This window comes from Agelaius tricolor, unplaced genomic scaffold, assembly GCF_023055355.1.
Source record: "Agelaius tricolor isolate 1412-34295 unplaced genomic scaffold, bAgeTri1.0.p SCAF_6, whole genome shotgun sequence".
NCBI classification, from domain to species: Eukaryota; Metazoa; Chordata; class Aves; order Passeriformes; family Icteridae; genus Agelaius; species Agelaius tricolor.
The window spans coordinates 33,756,922-33,775,212 of NW_027269266.1; the positions used below are offsets into that span (position 1 = coordinate 33,756,922).

Genomic DNA, 18,291 nt, shown 5'->3' on the forward strand with positions numbered 1-18,291 from the left:
TGGGTGGCAGCATATTTTCACTTTATACACTTGCCCTGTTAGTCAGCTTTTAAAAGACTTTTTCAGTGCCTGATTCAGCACTTGTAGAGAATTAGTTGTGCAGCAAGGCCAGATATGTTTGTAAGGATAATTCAGGTCACAAGCTCTGCATCTGCTCCAAATGAGTCAACACACTTCCCCCCCAGTTCTATATAATGTATTTACTATTTTTATAGAAAAGCTGCTGTGTTGTGACTTCCTTCTCTTGCCATTTCTTCTCAGAAGAAAAAAAAACCGACCTTTTATGTGGTTTATATAAATAAGTTAGTTGTGTTGAGAGAGATATTTTCTCACAATCCTGTTTAGCCCTGAGTTGAAAGTGTTGAGTGCAGCATTCAGAGGAATTCTTCCCCTGAACCTGTATCCTGTGCTGAGGCTGTTCAGCCAAGATTGTGCTTGCATGGGCCATGTCCTCAAAAGCAGCACTGGCCAGCAACAGCTGAGACAGGAAATCTCCACAGTCCTGCTGCATAAATTACTGAGCTTTAGGGGATTCCAGGACATAGTGCTTGGAAAAAGTCTTTGGAAAGGTTGGTCATGCAAGGCATGAGTGTACCTCTAGGTGTAATGGCCAATACCTGAGCCCTTCCTGAATGACCCTTCTTTGTCCAACTTTTAGAAAAACTCATCATAGAAATTAGGAGACCAACAAAATATATAATGAGTTTTTTAGATATCTGCATAGACAGTTCAAGTCCTTAAGTGGCAGAGATTCATCCTGTACACTTGAAGACCTCAGTCAGGAACAGTATCAAAAATACTAAATTCATATTGAATTAGTAAAAATGTCAAATGGATAAGGCCTTCCCTTTGTTAGTGGCTCCTTTCCTTCAGTTACATGTTTCAGACATAGCAGTCTAGGTAATGCAGCACGTTCCTTGCCATCAGTGTCTCCCTGCTCTGCCATAAATAGGGGTTGCAGAGACACTGAACCACCAGCCAGTTCCCAGCTTGCTGCACTTGCCTTGGTGTGAAGCACTTTGTTTTTCAAGCATAATGTCCCTGTGGCTGGCTAAGAAGGCCTCAAGCCCAGCTGTAGCTCTTTCCCAAGAAGTCATTTCAGCTGCAGCATACTCCAGTTGTACCCTCTTTTTATCAGTCTGGTACATTGTACAGCCTGGGGGCTGCTTACTGCCACATCCATGTGCACCTCATCCTCAGACTGCAGAGAGGCAGCCCTGCTGGGAAAGGCCAGGCCTTGCAGGAGCAGCACACAGCTGGGACTGTGTCAGGAGCTGATAAACAAATGAAATAATGCCAGTTCTTCCTAGGTATTGAAGGGAACAGGCCATACCTGCTGCCACTCAGCACACACAGAACTTAAGGACAGGCTCAATTTTCCATCTGGAGGGGTGAATCTGATTGATGGACCTTTAAAAGTTGCCTCTTGGGGACAGTACTGTGATGAGGCTTTGCCCCCAAGTTTGTGCCTTCTGCTGCCTACGCTTAGGTCTGTGCTTCTGTTCCATGCAGTGCCACTGCCAGCTGCCATTGCTGGCCCCCTGTGTAGCCACTGCAGGCCCAGAGGGGATGTCTCATCCAATCCCTCCTCCTCAATGAGAGGAAGATTCCTTCTGAGTACCCCTATTTCAATGAATGCTTCCTTGTTTGTTCACTCTAGAATGTAAATAGGACAGCGTGCTCGTCACAAAAAATAACACCCAGGGGGTTTTGTGTTCACAGAGATCGCAGCTGACATGTCAGAGCTTGATGCTTGAAAGAAGCAGGGCTTTCCTAGGAACGTGCAATCCATTGCTATCAGGAAGTACTGGTGCCCTAAAATAGCCACGCACTAGGCTCGTCTGTGTTTTAACAGTGTCATGATAAAAAGATTCTGAGAAGCCTTTAAATGTTGTTTTTCTTATGACTTCTAAATCATGTCATGAATTATAAACTGGTATACCCTTTTCTTCCCTTAATGCAGAGGCTTTCTGCAGCCCAAATTACATCTCTTTCACAAACCTTCCTCAGACCTGCACCAAAATGTCCATTTAACAAAAGGCATTTTGAACCCCTTTGCTTCTGTCATCATCTTCTTTTCCCTCTAACCTCCTTCTGTCATCCCCTGTTACACTCAGCCTGAGTGCTGTGGGGCAAGGACACATCTCTCTAATTGTGTGGGCTCACCCACTCGGAGAGCAGGATGAAACACACACAAACACTGCCCCGAAACACGGGCAAGAACAATTATGTCATACCCCCTGCCCCCCCAAATAGTAGTAAGCTCTGGTACTGTAGCAAGAAGTCCTTTCTTACCTTGTAATAAATGCCATTTCTAAGCCAAGAAATCGGGAAAGTTGTTGACGTCCCCTTCCTCCACAGCCTTTTCCTGTTGACACTTCAGAATCTTTGGAAGCCTCTTTCTAAAGAGTTTCCTGGTCTTTTAGTGAGACGTCAGTTTCACCTTAAAGTCTGTTATTGCATCTGACTCTGCTGTAATTGAAGATAAAAATAACATCCCAGAAACATTAACCCATATAAACACATGGTCTACAAGCAATTCAATAAATGTGATATTGGCCTGCACTGGTGGGAACAATGCAGGCCAATATCACATTTAGAGAGAGCAGCCCCTGCTGTTCAGCTGCTACTGAGTTGGAGAAATACTCTCATCATTTCGGTGAATCTTGTCATTGTGGAAAATGTTTATTCCTCTTACACTTGTGCCATCAGTTAAAGAGCTGATGGAGAAAAAGTAGAAGGAGAAAAAATAGACTGAAAACTTTTTTTTTTTGCAATAAGGGATGAGGAGTGAGACATGTATCCATCTATACATTCATATTTAAACTTAAGAACATGGTTTGTGAGTTACCTGGTGTTTCAGCCTTATTAGACTTTCTCTTCTTCCTGTGACATGTATTATACCAGTTTGCCATGTGCTCATCCGGTACAATGAGTATCAAATATTCCTATAGTACTTGCATCAATTAGCTGGAAAAAGAGTGGCTATTCAGTTATCATTAGATCATTTTAGTTAGTAGGGTGCTTTTGTAAGTGAGTAACAGAAAGCACTTAAAATGGAAAAGCCTTTTTTCCCCCTTCAGTGCATAGGTAAGGTACTGATTAGAGTCAGCTGCCACATCCAGCACCACAGGCACCTTCCTGAGGAGGGAGGCTTTGGCAAGGATCACCTTTTAAAGGCAAGGGCACATCTTCACTAACAGCCTCAGAGACATATGAATTGTGCCTGCAACTACAATTCATAGGCGTGTCGTTCGCTGGCATTTCTCATACTTTTGAGAAGCATTTATCAGCAAGAAATTAGTATCTGCTCTTCTTATACTCTTCAGTTCTGGTAGGATGAAATTCCTGCATGAAAGGCTGATGATGCTTCATTTCTGCCCTATAATTGGCTCCCTGAGGCAAATGTAGAGTCACAGCAACTACAGAGAAAAAGTAGGGTATCTATCTAAATGCAGAGCCCCTTCCTTCCTCTGCTCACCTCAGAAATCGAGGCTGACAGAGAAGTCAAATTAGGGAGAAATGGGTATATTGTTTTATACTTAGCTTCATTTCCATACATATATTAAAGCTCCTTTGGGCTATTTCATATATACTGTTTTCAAGTGCAGATCCAATAATCAAAGCCATAATGCAAGCTGAAGTACCAGTCCCATTGTTTGTGCACTTCACCCCTCTTAACATACCTATTTTCATTATGATGCTTCAAGAGTTTGGGCACCCTGCCCATCATAGTTGTACCCCTCTGCCCCTGCTCCCCACTGTTTGTTGCAATTTAAAAATCCTTTTCCATCTTTCATTTAATTCATCCCCTCTTTTGACATTCCTCATTTGCCTCACCCAGTGATGTGATGCCTCCAGGGACAGTGACTCCACCTCCACCATTTGCCTCACCACCACCACCCTGAGCAGCCCATTCCAATGCCTGAGCTGGATTTTCTCCTTTGAACTTCTCCAGCCTAACAGCTGGTGGCTTGTTCAGATGACCACTTGCTGACTGTTGTCTTTCAATCACCTGGCCACTCTGGTGGTCCTGCTTTTCCAGGCCCAAAATGGCAAAGGCAGCTGAAATAAAATGCAGGTAACAGCTGTGGAGCCTTGCTGCTGCACCACAGACCTGCCCTCCCCAGCCCTCATCACATCTGGATCATCTGTCTGAAAGATGATTTAGGCTCTCTCACTCTCCTTGGGATGGGGGCACGGTGCAAGCATGCACACAACTTCAGACAGCTGAACCAGCTCAGAGTAATTCAAAATCACAACTTGGAACTGATTATGAAATTATAAACCCCAAAGCAGCTGCCCTTTTGAATGTGAAAAAACATTCAAGTTCTCTTCAATTCCTCCCAAACGTAACCCAGCTTTTACAGGAACAGTTTTAAATCAAGCCTTCACTTAAGTGCAACTTCCCCACAGGCTCTTCCCTGCTCTGTTGGGAAAGGAAAACCAAGTAGCCAGTTCTGCAGCACCAGTAACTACTGCTAATTCAGTAATAAGGAGCTTCTCCTCATCACCACTTTGAGAATTGAGTTCCTCCTTTTGGGGATGAACAATTGGCATTTGTGCAAACACCACAAATAAGGAATCTCCTCATGACCTTTATTTCTCTTTAGTTTTGTAAGCAGTTGGGATTCAGTTAAACAAGGTCAAACTGCAATCCAATAAATGTTTTCTATTAAAAAGTATTTGGAGAGGTCTTTCTACTACAACACTTTCTACTAGCAAAACGTTCATTAAATATTGTGACTTTTTAAACAAGATAATACAAAGCTGGTCCTTGGGATAGAAACCATCAGTAAAAGGATCTTATGCTAAAAAAATCTGCAAACAGGAACTTAAAATTGTACAGAGCAGAGACCTTGTATTTAAGCAGAACAACTGCAGCAACCTATTTTTGAGGCTATTGGAACCCCAGTGTAATCTTAAAATACCAAATGAAACAATTGAAAAATAGCATCAGAAACTGAAGTTACTTACAGTCCTGTGGTTAAACCGCTGAATTCAAAATATAACACTCTTTAATCAATGACAAAACTATACCACTGTGCTTTGTGTGTGTGAAATCAAATGGTTTAAACTTGAGTGCTTTCATCCCAATTAAATGAATATTTAAGTTATGTAATTTTTCCCTTCTCCGCAATGTTCTGCCAACTGAGTAATTTTTAGGCATAAAAGGTGCTTTTGAACCACTCTAGGTGCATGTCTGATACAGAACATACTCCTTTTTAAAGCATTTTGATTTGAAGACTAAGGAAAATTATCAAGCACAAATCGGTCAAGGGAAAAAACAGCAAATCACAGAGCTCTACCTCTTGCTTTAAGACAACAAAAGCTGGGGAATTTTTTCTCATCTTGTTATCAGATTACTTGACCACTTCTAAATAAGGATGAAGGTGGTTAAGAAGAGAGAAACCACTCCTTCCTACATTTGTAAAAATACTGAAGTACTTGGAGAACATTGGCACAGAAACTATATTACATGTACATTCACTTGTAAATATTTTTATGTAGCTTGAAACATAAAAATGTTGGTAATTTTACAGAATTCCCTTAGGTATCAGTCCCAGAATATGGTTACTTGTACCACAGAAAATGGTCTGTTAAGGTATTTTCATTTTGGAAGGTCATTTACTGACATTTGTTGGCCACGGACCACTGTGTACAATTTCAGTTCTTTACCACAAGGTATTTCGTAACAGTGAGGAAGTGGTGCTAAACCACCTGGAAAAGGTCAGGAGGTAACATCTAATTCCCTTTTCAGTGAGGATAACCACTGACAGAAGTACTTTTTACCTGCCTTTTCGTTTCCTGCTTTTCTGTCTTCTGAAGCCCCCACAGCTACTAATGAACTGTTGATTGGCAAAGACCAAATAGGAAATTGCATTCTGTACTGCAATCATCCACCTCACAAATTCACCAGGGGGTTTGCTTACCCCCTGTGCCTGAACAGGTACACGATTTGCTTATTGCTTGAAGATCTGTAAGGGTTAATAAAATTCAGAAGAGAGTATCATCAGTGAGTGTGCTCCTGGAGAAAGATATAGATAACAGCCATCTTATCTAAGCTTTCCAACCCCAGTTTCAACCTCTTGAAGTCCAAATATCATTTTTATGACACTACAAGCCTAGTGACAAAATAACATCTGGCACAATAACTTCTCCAGAAAAGCTACATGGACAAGAAAGTACTACACAGTAAAATCTGACTGAACGGAACACTTGCCCTGACCCAGGCTCAAAGCTAGCTTGCTAAGGTTGGTCATGGAAAAAGGTATGATTTCTGTCCCTCCCTACTTTTTAATTTAAAGTGTAGCTCCAGGAGAGCATTTCCCACGACGTACAGTGAAAGGAATTTTGCAATTTCTGTGAGTTGAAAAATCTGGGCCCTGCAGATACTCAAAACATTAAGATACCAGAGTGCTAAGGAGCAAAGTAAGTCAAAGATATGCGAAAGAAATGCTGAGTTGAGCAATGGAGTTAGTGGTGGGGATTATCAAAATCTGTTCTTTTGTCTTGGCAAAGTATCGGCCTCTCACAGGGTTCCTGAAAGTCGTTCTCATTCACAGGAGCAGTCCATGTCCAGCGCTGCCCCATCAGTGCCACTGCAGCCGTCCGGCCCTGGCGCGCAGCCCCCGCCCTCCGTGGCCTCCCCCGCGGGGCAGCCGGGCACGCTCAGGCTGGGGCAGGCCTGCCCAGCACTGTCACCAGTGTCACAGCTGGCAGGACACGTCTCTGCTGACGCCCCGTCGTGGGGGGCACCGCTGTCGTTGGTCCTGGCTACCTCCTCTCCCAAGTCTATGACATCATCTGGCTGCTGCTCCGGATCCGGCTTGGCCGCTCTTGAGATTTGTGCTTCCAAGTTTCTCGTGTTCTCTGTGACTTCAAATTCCTGCTTCTCCTGTGCCCTTTGCTTCTCCCTAGTGCTTAATTTAGCCTTTGTGGAATTCTTCATTTTTCTGTTGTGCATGTCTTCTTTGGAGAACCTCCAGTGAAACTACAAAGAAGGGATCCAAATGTTAAAGACCATTAGAGGCAGTCTCACACGGACATTTACTTTCCTGAGTAAACATGTTTTGATGAGTTAGTTTTAATTCAAAAACTAAATTTGAATCTGACCAGAAAACCCCAAGATAAAAAGAAGTAGCCTGACCAAATCAGATGGCATAAGATGATTTCTGCCCACACAGATATCTCTGTTTCAGAAAGGAAGGAGAGCTCAATGCTTTCTGCTTCTGCTGTTGTGCCTGGTAGGTTCCTCTCTACGCTGTGTGGAAGGGAAGGGTATGCAAAGCTGGCTAAGTGCAGACAGAAGAAGCAATCCCATGGCATTATTCCAGTGTTTTTCACCAGGTTAACAGCAGAACTAACACCACACCCACGACCATACCCAAACAGTAAAACATTCTGAACCATCTGTAGGAATGTCATTTGATGAGAAAGCGTGAGGCTGCTACTTGCAGGACTTGCCAGAGCCACCATATCAGAACTGCTTTAACTACTATTAAGAAACAAAAAGGGAACTAGCAGTACCTTGGAATACTAACTTGACAGGTATAACGTACATAAAGGCTGACAAATATGTCATTATTATATCTGCCTCATTTGTCAAAAAATAAATCAAGCTTTCCCCAAGGAAAGCCAGACCACAGAGTTGTAGAATTATAGAATGGCTTGGACTGGAAGGACCTTAAAGGTAATCTAGTTCCAACTACCCTGCCATGGGAAGAGACTCCTCCTAAAGACCATGTTTGCTCCAAGTTGCATCCAACCTGACCTTCAACACTGTCAGGGGGTGGGGCACCCACAACTCCTCTGGGCAACCTGTGCCAGTGTCTTACCACCCTCACAATAAAGAATTTCTTTCTACCATCTAATCTAAACCTGCCCTCTTTCAGTTTGAAGCCATTACCCCTTGTCCTATCACTACACTTCCTGGCAAAGAGTTCCTTTGCAACTTCCCTGCAGGCTCCCTTCAGATACTGGAAGGCTGCTGTGAGGTCTCCATGCAACCTTCTCTTCTTGAAGCTGAACAGCCCCAACTTTCTCAGCTTGTCTTCAGAGGAGAGGTGCTCCAGTCCCCTTACCAACTTCAAGGCCTCTTCTGGACTTGCTCTATGGTTCCAAGCCACAGCTAAGCCATCCTACACAAGCTTGCTCTGAATGTGCACAGCCATTTTTTCAGCAGTGTCAGTTGCTGATGGAAGTTCAGGAATGGGTTAGGAGCCAGTATTTGGATGGCATAAATAATCTCATCAGGACATTCAGCAAACCCAGCCATGTTCAAAAAAGCCATTTTCTCCAGTGAAACTGGGTCTGTGCTGAAGTTGGCCAAAAGATTTTGTATTCATAAATTTTTGATCTAGCTATTTATTCCTTAATCAAGAAGCCATTCAAAACTTATTAGATTACAAAGCTGGAACAATGTTCTTTTCTCCTGGTAGCCTGAACTTAGTGCAAAAGCAGAAGGGGAAAAAAAAAGAAAGAAACTGGCTTTCACAAAACTCTTCTCGGTTTTACTTAAAGGAAGTTATCTTTCACTTCAATAGCACTGCAGTTTAGAGAAAGAGGAACGATAACATCTCAGTTCTAGAGCTCAGCTGTTTAAAATTCAGACACCTGAGTTTTTTCTTCTTTGATTTGCAGAAGTGGCTGGGCATCCACTACTCCACTTAACTCAAAGCTCTCATTGACAGAAGGTAAGAGCAGGGCCCTAAATGTGATAAAGATCCAGCTGTAGGAGGCTTTGTGAGTGTGTGTATGTGTACTCAAGTCAGGTACTTACACCGTTATTTCACAAAAATGCATTCAGCCAGTTTCTGCTGAAATAAGCATCAGTTTTGTACAAAGTGAATGAACACAATTACTAATTGAATATTACAGTAATAGGAGTACTTTCCACTAAAGAGAGAAGTTGTACCACTCCTTGCATATTTCCTTTTCTGTTTGTCTGACTACCTTGGACAGCAGTTCATTGATGTGCAAAGATAGGACAGAACATTTTCCATCAATGCAATATCCTTTTAACGTTATCATCCTATTTCCCCTCCTCTGAGGGTCATCTATAAACATTTTAAACATGCCATAGCTTAAGTTTAAAAAAATCCCTGAGAGCCCTGGATGTTGTATGTGCAGAATATTCAACAACTTTTGATCAAATGCTTGGGTTGGCATCTTTGATGTGACACAACAACCACTTAGGGACGTTGAACCAGTCCAACATCCCTTTACAGAACTATAATCAAGGTATGTCATCCTTCCCTGACCTTTGGTATGAAAATGTGCTGTAGTGATTCTTGCCCTCAAATATGCCTGTATATTTAACAATGCCAACGACTGAGTCCTTTGTTTTGTCAACCAGACATTGTTAAGTAAGTTTTTATAACCTGGAATGAAAAAAACTTAAACAAAGTTTCAAGTCATCTGGATGGTATGTATGTGTTATTATAATACAAGAAATCAGCATCATATTTCTTTCTCTATTTGAGGATGAACAACCACATATGGGCTCCCATCCCTTCCACTAAAACCACACACAGTGGTAGGAAAAGAATGACCAAATACAGGCACTCTAACACTCATCCCAAGATCCCTTTAATCACCTGAAAACAAAGAGAGAAAACAAGGAAAGTGGGCTTTGTAACAAGTTCACACAGTATTCTGGGCTCCAGCTTTGCTAATGAGAGAGGGTAAATCCTAAATCAGTCACACTCCCAGCAGTTCTCTCCTGCTTCAGTCAGTTCAAACACTCCCCTGGTCTGCACTGTATCAAAAAGACAACTTTCACAGAACCAGGCTCCAAAACAGTGAGAGCTTCATAGATGAAAGCTACCTGCAATTATCTAAACTGTTGGGTAAAATGCTCCTGGTGCTCAGCTCTGCTCAGCATTTCCCATCTCCTGCTGCAGCTCAGCTCTGCATGGCCTCAAGCACCCGCTCCTGCAGGTGACATTGGGCTGGCAGCACTCAGCAAGGCCCACAGAGCCAGAACAAAAACAAGGCTGCATTAGTCAGCAACCTTACTGACACGTGGTTCCAGAGGTCTTGTCCATACTTCATCTGGGTTTTCTGATCCCTTGCATCCTGAAAGGGCAAGGCAAATTTGACCACTTGTAGGAAGGCCATCGCTTTCTGTTTCCAGTCCCTGTATTTCTCTCTCCAGCTGTATGGCATGACAGGTTTGGGCAGGGGTTCACACAGCTATGTGTTTAAAACTGGATGTGGGAATACATACATGCATCCACATCCATACATCATTAGCTGTCAGCTATGCCTTTGGATAATTTAGCTGGATTCTAGAGGCTTGTCTTGGTTAAATTACAGCAGAATCCATTAATATTCACACATCAGAAACACCTGCCAAGATCAGGCCTACATTGTGCCAGGTTCTACCAAAACAGAGAGAGAGAGAGAGAGAGAGAGAGAGAGAGAATGAGAGAGCAGTTTAAACAGAAAATACAGGAAATGGGTGAGAGAAAATAGTGTTGGTTCCACCTTACAGGCCCCGAACATCAAAGAATTTTAGGTCTAAATGGAGGTTTATGGCTGGTTTACATGAAGAAAAATCTGCATTTCTTACACTGCTGTGAGTTCATCAGAGAATGAAACCTAGGAGCTTTGACATCATTTGAGCATTTTTTGTTTCTTTCATTTGAACAGTTCCATTCCTTCTGTCTTGCTACTGTATCACAGAAACATTGAATAGGCCATTTTGTTTCTATGGGAAATCAATTTCAATATAAAAATACCACTAGCAAAACCCAAAGAAACCAGAAACTCAAGGTTATTTACCTTAGATTCTTTCTTCTTTGCTTTCTGGGGCAAAGAAGGTCTCTGAAGAAATACAATTTGCTTTGTAGATAAATTCCCCTCCCTGAAAAGAAACAAATGCACACTCCTGAGAATGAATTAAATTCACATCCAGCATCATTCAAAGCGAAAATCCATCTCAGTCACTTATTTCTGCAGGTCAAAGAAGAACAAAATGAAGAATGATCCTCACATTGCCTGTCCCTGTTGTCTCTGAGCAGCCTGGTATTTTGGGGGGCAGGGAGAGGGGAATGTTCAGACTGATAGAGCCTGTCAGCCTATGACACAGTTTTGTGGAATGTTTTAGCATTAGTGTGCAAACACAGAATAAATTGTTTGGAACAAAAAGGAAGAAACCCAAGAGCTCCAGTGCCCCGGTGTCTCAGCAACACCAGAGTGTTCCTTCCCTCCCTCCAGGGGCACTGATCTGGAATGGGGCTGGGTGCTCCCTGTAGGTCTGCAGCATGGCAGGAGGAACAACCACCAGGTGGGTGCCCTTCTGCACCGACCTCTGTTACTCAAGGTATCAGCGGGATACAGAAAGCTGAAAGAAATTTTTATTTTTATATATATCTTTTAAGAGTCAGGGATTACAAATCATAACTCTGATTTTCTATTCATTCTTATGAATGAATATTTATGTAAAACTTAAATACAGTTTCTCCCTCAACACAGATGGCCTTTTACTTTGTAGGTTTTTATGTGTAGGAGTAGTCTTCATCCAAATCTCATAAAGAGCTGGGCATATTAATTAAGATAAAAAAATCACAACTGATTATATTGGTGTATATATACAAATAAATATATTCCTGACCAGTGAAAATTCAGAAAGCACCATCTTCATGATTAACAAGTGGTATGATTGTTTTTCACCAGTTAGGAAGAATATTTTTAAGTGATTTGCATTTATATTTAAAACCTCAGAATATAAATAATAGCAAAGTAGACCACAGAATTATTATATCTGCACACAAGGCTACTCGAGCAGTGACACACTAATCTCACAGGGTTCTGCTCAGCTAGACTGTATCAGCAGCATTAGACAGACATCTATTAAGAATAAAATTACTTTTCTTCAGCTAGACAACATCTCACTCCAAACATTATCACACATTTTGTCTTTGCTCTAAAGGATGTTACTGGAAGAGCCAGAGCAGGAATTTTACCGTAGCAGAGTTTACAGAGCTGCAGAAACACCCAGAAAATTCATGCAGAAACCACATTGCCACCCTGCATCTTTCTACCCACCAGACATGTGCTTCCTGCCCCATGTGGCTCATGAGGCGCGGAAAACCCCGAGAACAGCTGCAGCAGGCTCTGCAAGGAAACCCACACTGACTGCACAGGGAATTGCTTGTGCAGACTGTGGTGCCTGTACAGCAACTTCCCTGGCCAAAAGGCAGCACCCACCCCTCCCTACCTGTTTGTCTTCACAATGGGAGTGGGGAGCACACACGTCAGCTGCCAGCCGTACATGGCAAGGGAATTCAGCAGCGGAACGTAATCTGTCTGCACTTCAACTCCCTGGGGAAGGAAAAGCAACAGTTGGCATTAGCACTTGGAGTGCCACATTCAGCTTGACTCCAAAAAAAAAAAAAAAAAAAAAAACCCCAAGAAAAAAATACATGTGTGCGTTTTCTCAGAGGGAAAATGGGGTTTTGCACCAAAGTGGGTCATGTTTTATGTTCAGCTAGGCAGGAAGGGAAATGTTCTAAAACATGAGACAAATGATCGACCGCCCATACATCCCAAACTGTTAAAGGGGTTTGTTTAAAATGGTAAACATCTGTGATCTTGCTCTTACACTGCCTGACTCATCCATCTAGCTTTAGATCGTTCCAGATCTGAACAGGATAAATTCATTGTATGTTATCAATTATCTCCTCCCGAGAAAAATTATGTTCAAGTAGTTAAAAAATGACAGAAGTGCTTTGCTCAGATTCTGCACTTGTCTAAGCTTCAGTTAACCCTGAATATCTGCACTGAAATCAGTCGTGTTACTCTACCATGATGGATCAAAAGGAAAATAGCCAACAACAGCAACAAAAAACGTAAGTATGAGCCTGTGCCTTTTATCGCTCACAAATAAGCATTGCTGCCTTCCTATTTTGAATCAGGAAATCTGTGGGCGAGACGAAAAGCTTTGCCTTTCAGTGCAGGAGTCTGGCTCCTGCTGCACATTTACCCAGCAGAGCCTTGCTCTTTCCCTTTCAACTAAATGGCAGACCTTGCAATCCACACAGAAAGAACCACTGGTGGTTTCAACAAAGATTATTCCAGTGAGGTGTCTAATTGCCAAGACTGCAGTAATTTAATGAATAGATGCTACAGCATATTTACTGGTTTTTAATTTTAATAAACACAAAGAAGACAAATGGTAACTACTAGTCTCTACAAATATAACTAAATTTGATTGGAATAACAATTACATTTGCCAAAAAGCTCAGGCACTTATACTGGTTTCACGTGCACGAAAGGAGTTTTAACTGCCAATTCGCAACACAGGGGAAGGCACAATAGTTTTGCAGCTCCAAAAAATCCATTTATTCCACAGTAATGAAATAGTCATTTGATCAGAACTAATCCAAATCCTTCTGTAGTTATTTCAAGGTATTTTAGTGAATTCCAATCTCAGCTGTTCCTTTCTTCTAACAAATGTAATTTAGGTCACTTATATCTTTATAACTGAATGGCTGCCTGACTATACCTATTAAAAACCCGATCATGACTACAAGTGCAAATAGCTGAAGAAGCTGTATCAGTCCTGCTTAAAAGGAAAATGTTAAAATCTCTACCCCAGAAAGTGCCTGCAAGAGAACACTACTAATGTTACTTTGTACAGAGGCTTGTGGGGGCTTAGAGAGGAAGTGCTACATTAAAACATCACCCTGTACAAACTGGATTTGTGACTCTGGGAGAGGAATGAGACACTCTGCAAGAGGGGGACAATACCACATGGCCCTTAACTTGTGTCCACTGGAGCAGTCAAACTCATCCTGAAGCTGGGATTGTGGTAGATTCAGAGTCTCTCTCCTTTGACTCCCATTTCCCTCTGGAAGAGGGCTATTTGTGCACTCTTTCCAGTTTTTAAAATAGAGTGTCCAAGGGTAATAAAAAAATCATGATGTATCTAGATGCCTTTAAGCTGTAATGCCTCAAAAAGATGTATTAATAACATGCTGAGATTTATGAGATTGGTCAACAATGCCTACAAAAAATAAAGATGAAAATATGCAACATGATGATTAAGAGTAAGGTCAGAGCATCCACCATCACAAGCTCTTCATGAGGTGCCACATAAAAGGACTTGTCTAAAACATTCCCTCCATCAAACAGTGTTTGCAGAGGAAAAACCAAAAGGAGCTCACTCATTTAGAGGAGGGAAGCAGATCAGGAAAGACTGGCACAGCAGAGCTTGTCTGTGCCCTGAGGAACATCTTGTGTTGTAAAGAGGATTTCTATTTTGAATTCATTGCCTGAGGTGGGTGATTAGCAGGAAGAACCTTCTTCTTGCATCAGGATGTGCAACAAATGTCAGAAATCAGAGGGAGATTATGGCAATGAGGAAGGACATCAATACCACGCAGAGCTCATTTGGCTGCTGTAGAAGCCAAACTGTTTCAGGGACATGCCATCACTCCTGCCACAGCCCCCTGTCCCTGCAGGCTCTGAGCAGTGAGACAGGGCTGGCTTTGGACCTGTCTGACTTGTCAGGATGAAGCATCATCTGCAGCAGATGATGGTGTATTTCCCAACCCAGTGGCACAGAAGGGAAGCACATTCAAAAGGGTAAAGTTACCAGAAAATAAATTTAAGTCAATTAGGCCTAAAAAACTTTTTTTTTCTTTTTTTAAATCTGGCAGCTTAAAAAAAATCAACCTATTTAAAGAGTTGTACAGAGTTGTTACAAAAAAATGACGTCTCATTTTTCCCATGTGCTGGTACCCAACACCCCAGTGTGCCTGCTGGGCTGTCTGGAGGCAGGAGGTGTGTACATGATGCAGAGGTGTTCCCTCCTCTGAGCTCCTCAAGCCCTTTAACAACTCCATCCAACTCCCCTTCACTGGAGTCAGACACTACACCTCATCTCCAGGTCCTTGGGGAATAGACTATTCCCAATAATTGGCTGAGTTTGAAGATGACAGACAAGAGGAAGGAGTCACTCCAAAATAAACAGGTTAATCCACATGGGCTTCAAACTCCTGACTTGCAAATACAGATAATTGAAGCTTTTTTTAAGACCACATGAAATTATTTCTCCCTCCCCCTCCTGAATCATCGGCTGTAACTCTATCCTACGGCTGGAATTTGTGTGCCAGCAGGAGTCACAGTTATACAGACCTTTAATTGGTGTCACATTAAATGCTTTCTAAAGCAAAAATGCTTCTAAACAAACATACTGGGGGATGGGTGCAGAGGAAAAGAATAATCTTGTATTCGTTTTACATTTAATACAGTAATTATTTTATCTACTATTATTAGAGACAATAGAAATGAAATTTCAAGCACACCATTCCCTCAAATAAAAGTGCAATGCTCTTTTCTAACTAGCAAATACTGGATTTGAACACCGGTAGAAGTAGAAAAAAACCATGCCAGAGCTCTCCTGAAAAAGAAGTGTTCAAACAATGCATCTCAAACTGGGAGACATTTCATTCACTGAAAGGGTGGAAAATTTTAATTAACTTGCTTCCCACTCTCCTGTGGATGATAAGTAATCTCTGATCACACCTTGAGTGTCAAGAAGCCAGAGCATATTGAGCTAGGATTTTCCCTTGACTTGCATCACATGAAAAGAATTCTTTTTATTTGTAGTTGTATTGTTTGTTTCCAGCATTTTTTCCTTTCACAGTTGCTTCTGCTCATTAGAAGGGAAAAAAAAAAGATGAAAAAATGATAAGAATAATATCTAGGGCAAGCCACACAAACAACTGCATTAACAATTTTTTTTTTTCTTTTCCCCCCCTACTGTGGCAATTTTAACCACAGCAAGATAATAAACAAGACAACTACTAAGCTCTTGTGAGACAGAAGTTCTTCAGAAATCATTCTTTCCTGGGCTATTCCTGGGCTAAGTGAACGTGATTTAGTTACAAGGCAGCTATGGATTGTCACTATTTAATATTTTTTTCCAGCATGGATTAAAGAGTGGTAGATTGAAAATCCCATTAAATAAATCTTAATAAAACCTTTATCAGCAAATCCTAACAGACTGTGTACCAAAATTTACTGACAGATGGCAAAGAGGATGGGAAGTAAAAAAAAAAACAAGTTGCTTTGAAAGTGTAACCTACTGTTTGTTGCAGAAAATGGGCACTTCATTCAAACCCAGCTCCTTACAAAAACCAGAGGGGTGCCACGAGGGCGGCACCAAGAACCCCCAGCCAAGGCTGGCTACCAGTCCCCAGCTCTGCCAAAGCCAAAGCTTTTCTGTCCCTGGGCACTGAAGGGAGGAAGTGGAAGTGGCAAAAGCAGTGGAAAAGAAAGAAAATGCAATAAGAGAAATCAAATACCTGGACTGTGCAAGCATGACCCAGTAAAAGTGTGCTGCAAACGTTTTCTGTTTGCAGTAACACAGCTGACACAGGGACTAAATTCAAGCTCTAAATTTGTGAATTATTTGCCTTTTTCCTTTTCAGACTTCTTCCAAGAGATAATTTCTGCTGACAGTGTAACAGTATTGAACCATGAAAAACATTTATTGGAAGCAAAAGGGAAGTTTCACAAATGCTTCAGCAATAAAAAAGTTGGACTTTGTTCCTCTAGTATTGAGCTGCTCCTGAATCTCCATGTGTAACACACCACAGAGCATGCTGCTGGCAGATACTTGCTACACATCTATTAGCTGTGGAGCAGGGGGCTGTGGGATGGCTCCTGCATCCTTGGAAACCACCACTAGCTTTGGGAAGCAGGTGGGTCACTGACCAACAAAGAGCAGCTGCCAAATGGGGACCTCACTGGAAAAGTAATAGAAAAAAAAAAGAGTAATAAATAAATCCACAAGCAGGCTTTTCCCTCAATATTCTGGGCATATGTAATTTAGAGTTATTTACAATTACTAATATATATGAGTTCCTGCAATGTGAAATATTTTGGAGAATACAGTAAGGCTGTAACACTGTATGAGGCAGCATTGTGTTAAGACAGTGTTTCTGTAATTCAGAAAATCCAGTCACAATTTCAGTACACACACAGGCTGCTGAGTACCATTCACAGCTGGCTCCACATCTAGGGTAAAATTAAAACAACAACCAAAAAACCCTTCTGTGCCCACAATGCCTGCTTCTCTCTGTGACTTCTGTGGATGCAAATCCTATTTTCTGGCATGTATATAAACTAACAGAAATATCAGAGTGCTCCTGATACTGCCTACACCTGTAACACAGAAGTACATTTGCACAGCAACACAATATGGAATTTAGAGATGCAGCAAAAGCTGGACAACATGAATGTGTTGACACAGAGGGTTCTCCACACAGGCCACATCCTGATGTGCTGAACTCACACAGGCCACATAAGACGTGCTGAACTCACCACTGCACAGACAATGTACAAATGATGAAACAACTCCACGTAACTGTCCAGGAAACACAAGAAATAAACGTGATCTAGCAATCCATCAGTACAGTTTCTTCAATAAATCTGGCATTTTTATTTTCACAATTCCTGCAACACTTGAAGTGTACCTTAAGGGGAACATTGATTTTACTGCTTATCCATCAATTCTCTGGGGGGAAAATACAACACAGAAAACCACTACCTGAGAACTTACACACTCCAGCGTGCCCTCCACACGCAGCTTAATCATCCCCAGGCAGCCTCCCTGACACAATCCCCTTTGGTTATAATTTATTCCCAAACAACATGTGGCTTTCACCAGAAGGCTTTGTGCAGCACTCCCCAGTTATGCAAGTAATGATCTATTTCCATGCAAGCACTGCAGTTGAAGCCTGGACCCTCCACTGCCAGTGGCTCCCACAGCAGGAAGGCGAGCGCTGCGCTGCCCCTCGCCCACGGGTGGCTCTGTGTGTGGCCTCTGGGGTCCCTGCAGCCACGCTCACACCCCTCAACATGCTCACACAGATGCACCACCCAGGGCACTGCTGCTGGCTGGAGTCAGCTGCTGAGCAAAAGAAACATGTGCCCTGCATGGTTTTACAGCAAGTATAAAAGAGGACTGAAATACTTCTTCTCAGCTTGTTCTTAAGTGGGAAGTTTAGATCTAGGATGCTCGTTTTTCTCTTGAAGGTTTATGGGTGAGCAGAGAACTAATTCTTAGAAAACCATGACAGCTGGGAAGGATTTTTTAATCCATACTGTGCTGAATTTTCAGTTTCTTTACTTCAAGTGCCCTTACTCACATGGAAGAAGCATTCACCTTGTTAGATGTTCAATGCTACCAGATCCACAAGAAATTATCAGGGACGCTCCAAGTTCATATTGTTAAATTCTGTTACTACATTAATCATAAAAACCAATGAAAAT

At 42.0% G+C, this 18,291-nt stretch overlaps 1 protein-coding gene across 2 annotated transcripts in view; it reads right to left on the reverse strand.

Moving 5' to 3' along the window:
- Nucleotides 1-4,578: 4,578 nt before the first annotated feature.
- Nucleotides 4,579-18,291, reverse strand: part of RFTN1 (raftlin, lipid raft linker 1) — a 95,926-nt gene continuing 82,213 nt past the window's right edge. For both annotated transcript variants that reach the window (XM_071429292.1, XM_071429293.1), the window contains 3 exons: nucleotides 12,227-12,330; nucleotides 10,789-10,870; nucleotides 4,579-6,994 (listed from right to left, as the gene is read on the reverse strand). In XM_071429292.1, coding sequence (XP_071285393.1) covers nucleotides 6,557-6,994; nucleotides 10,789-10,870; nucleotides 12,227-12,330 — 624 coding nt within the window. In that variant the 3' untranslated portion in view covers nucleotides 4,579-6,556. The remainder of the gene's footprint in view (nucleotides 6,995-10,788; nucleotides 10,871-12,226; nucleotides 12,331-18,291) is intronic.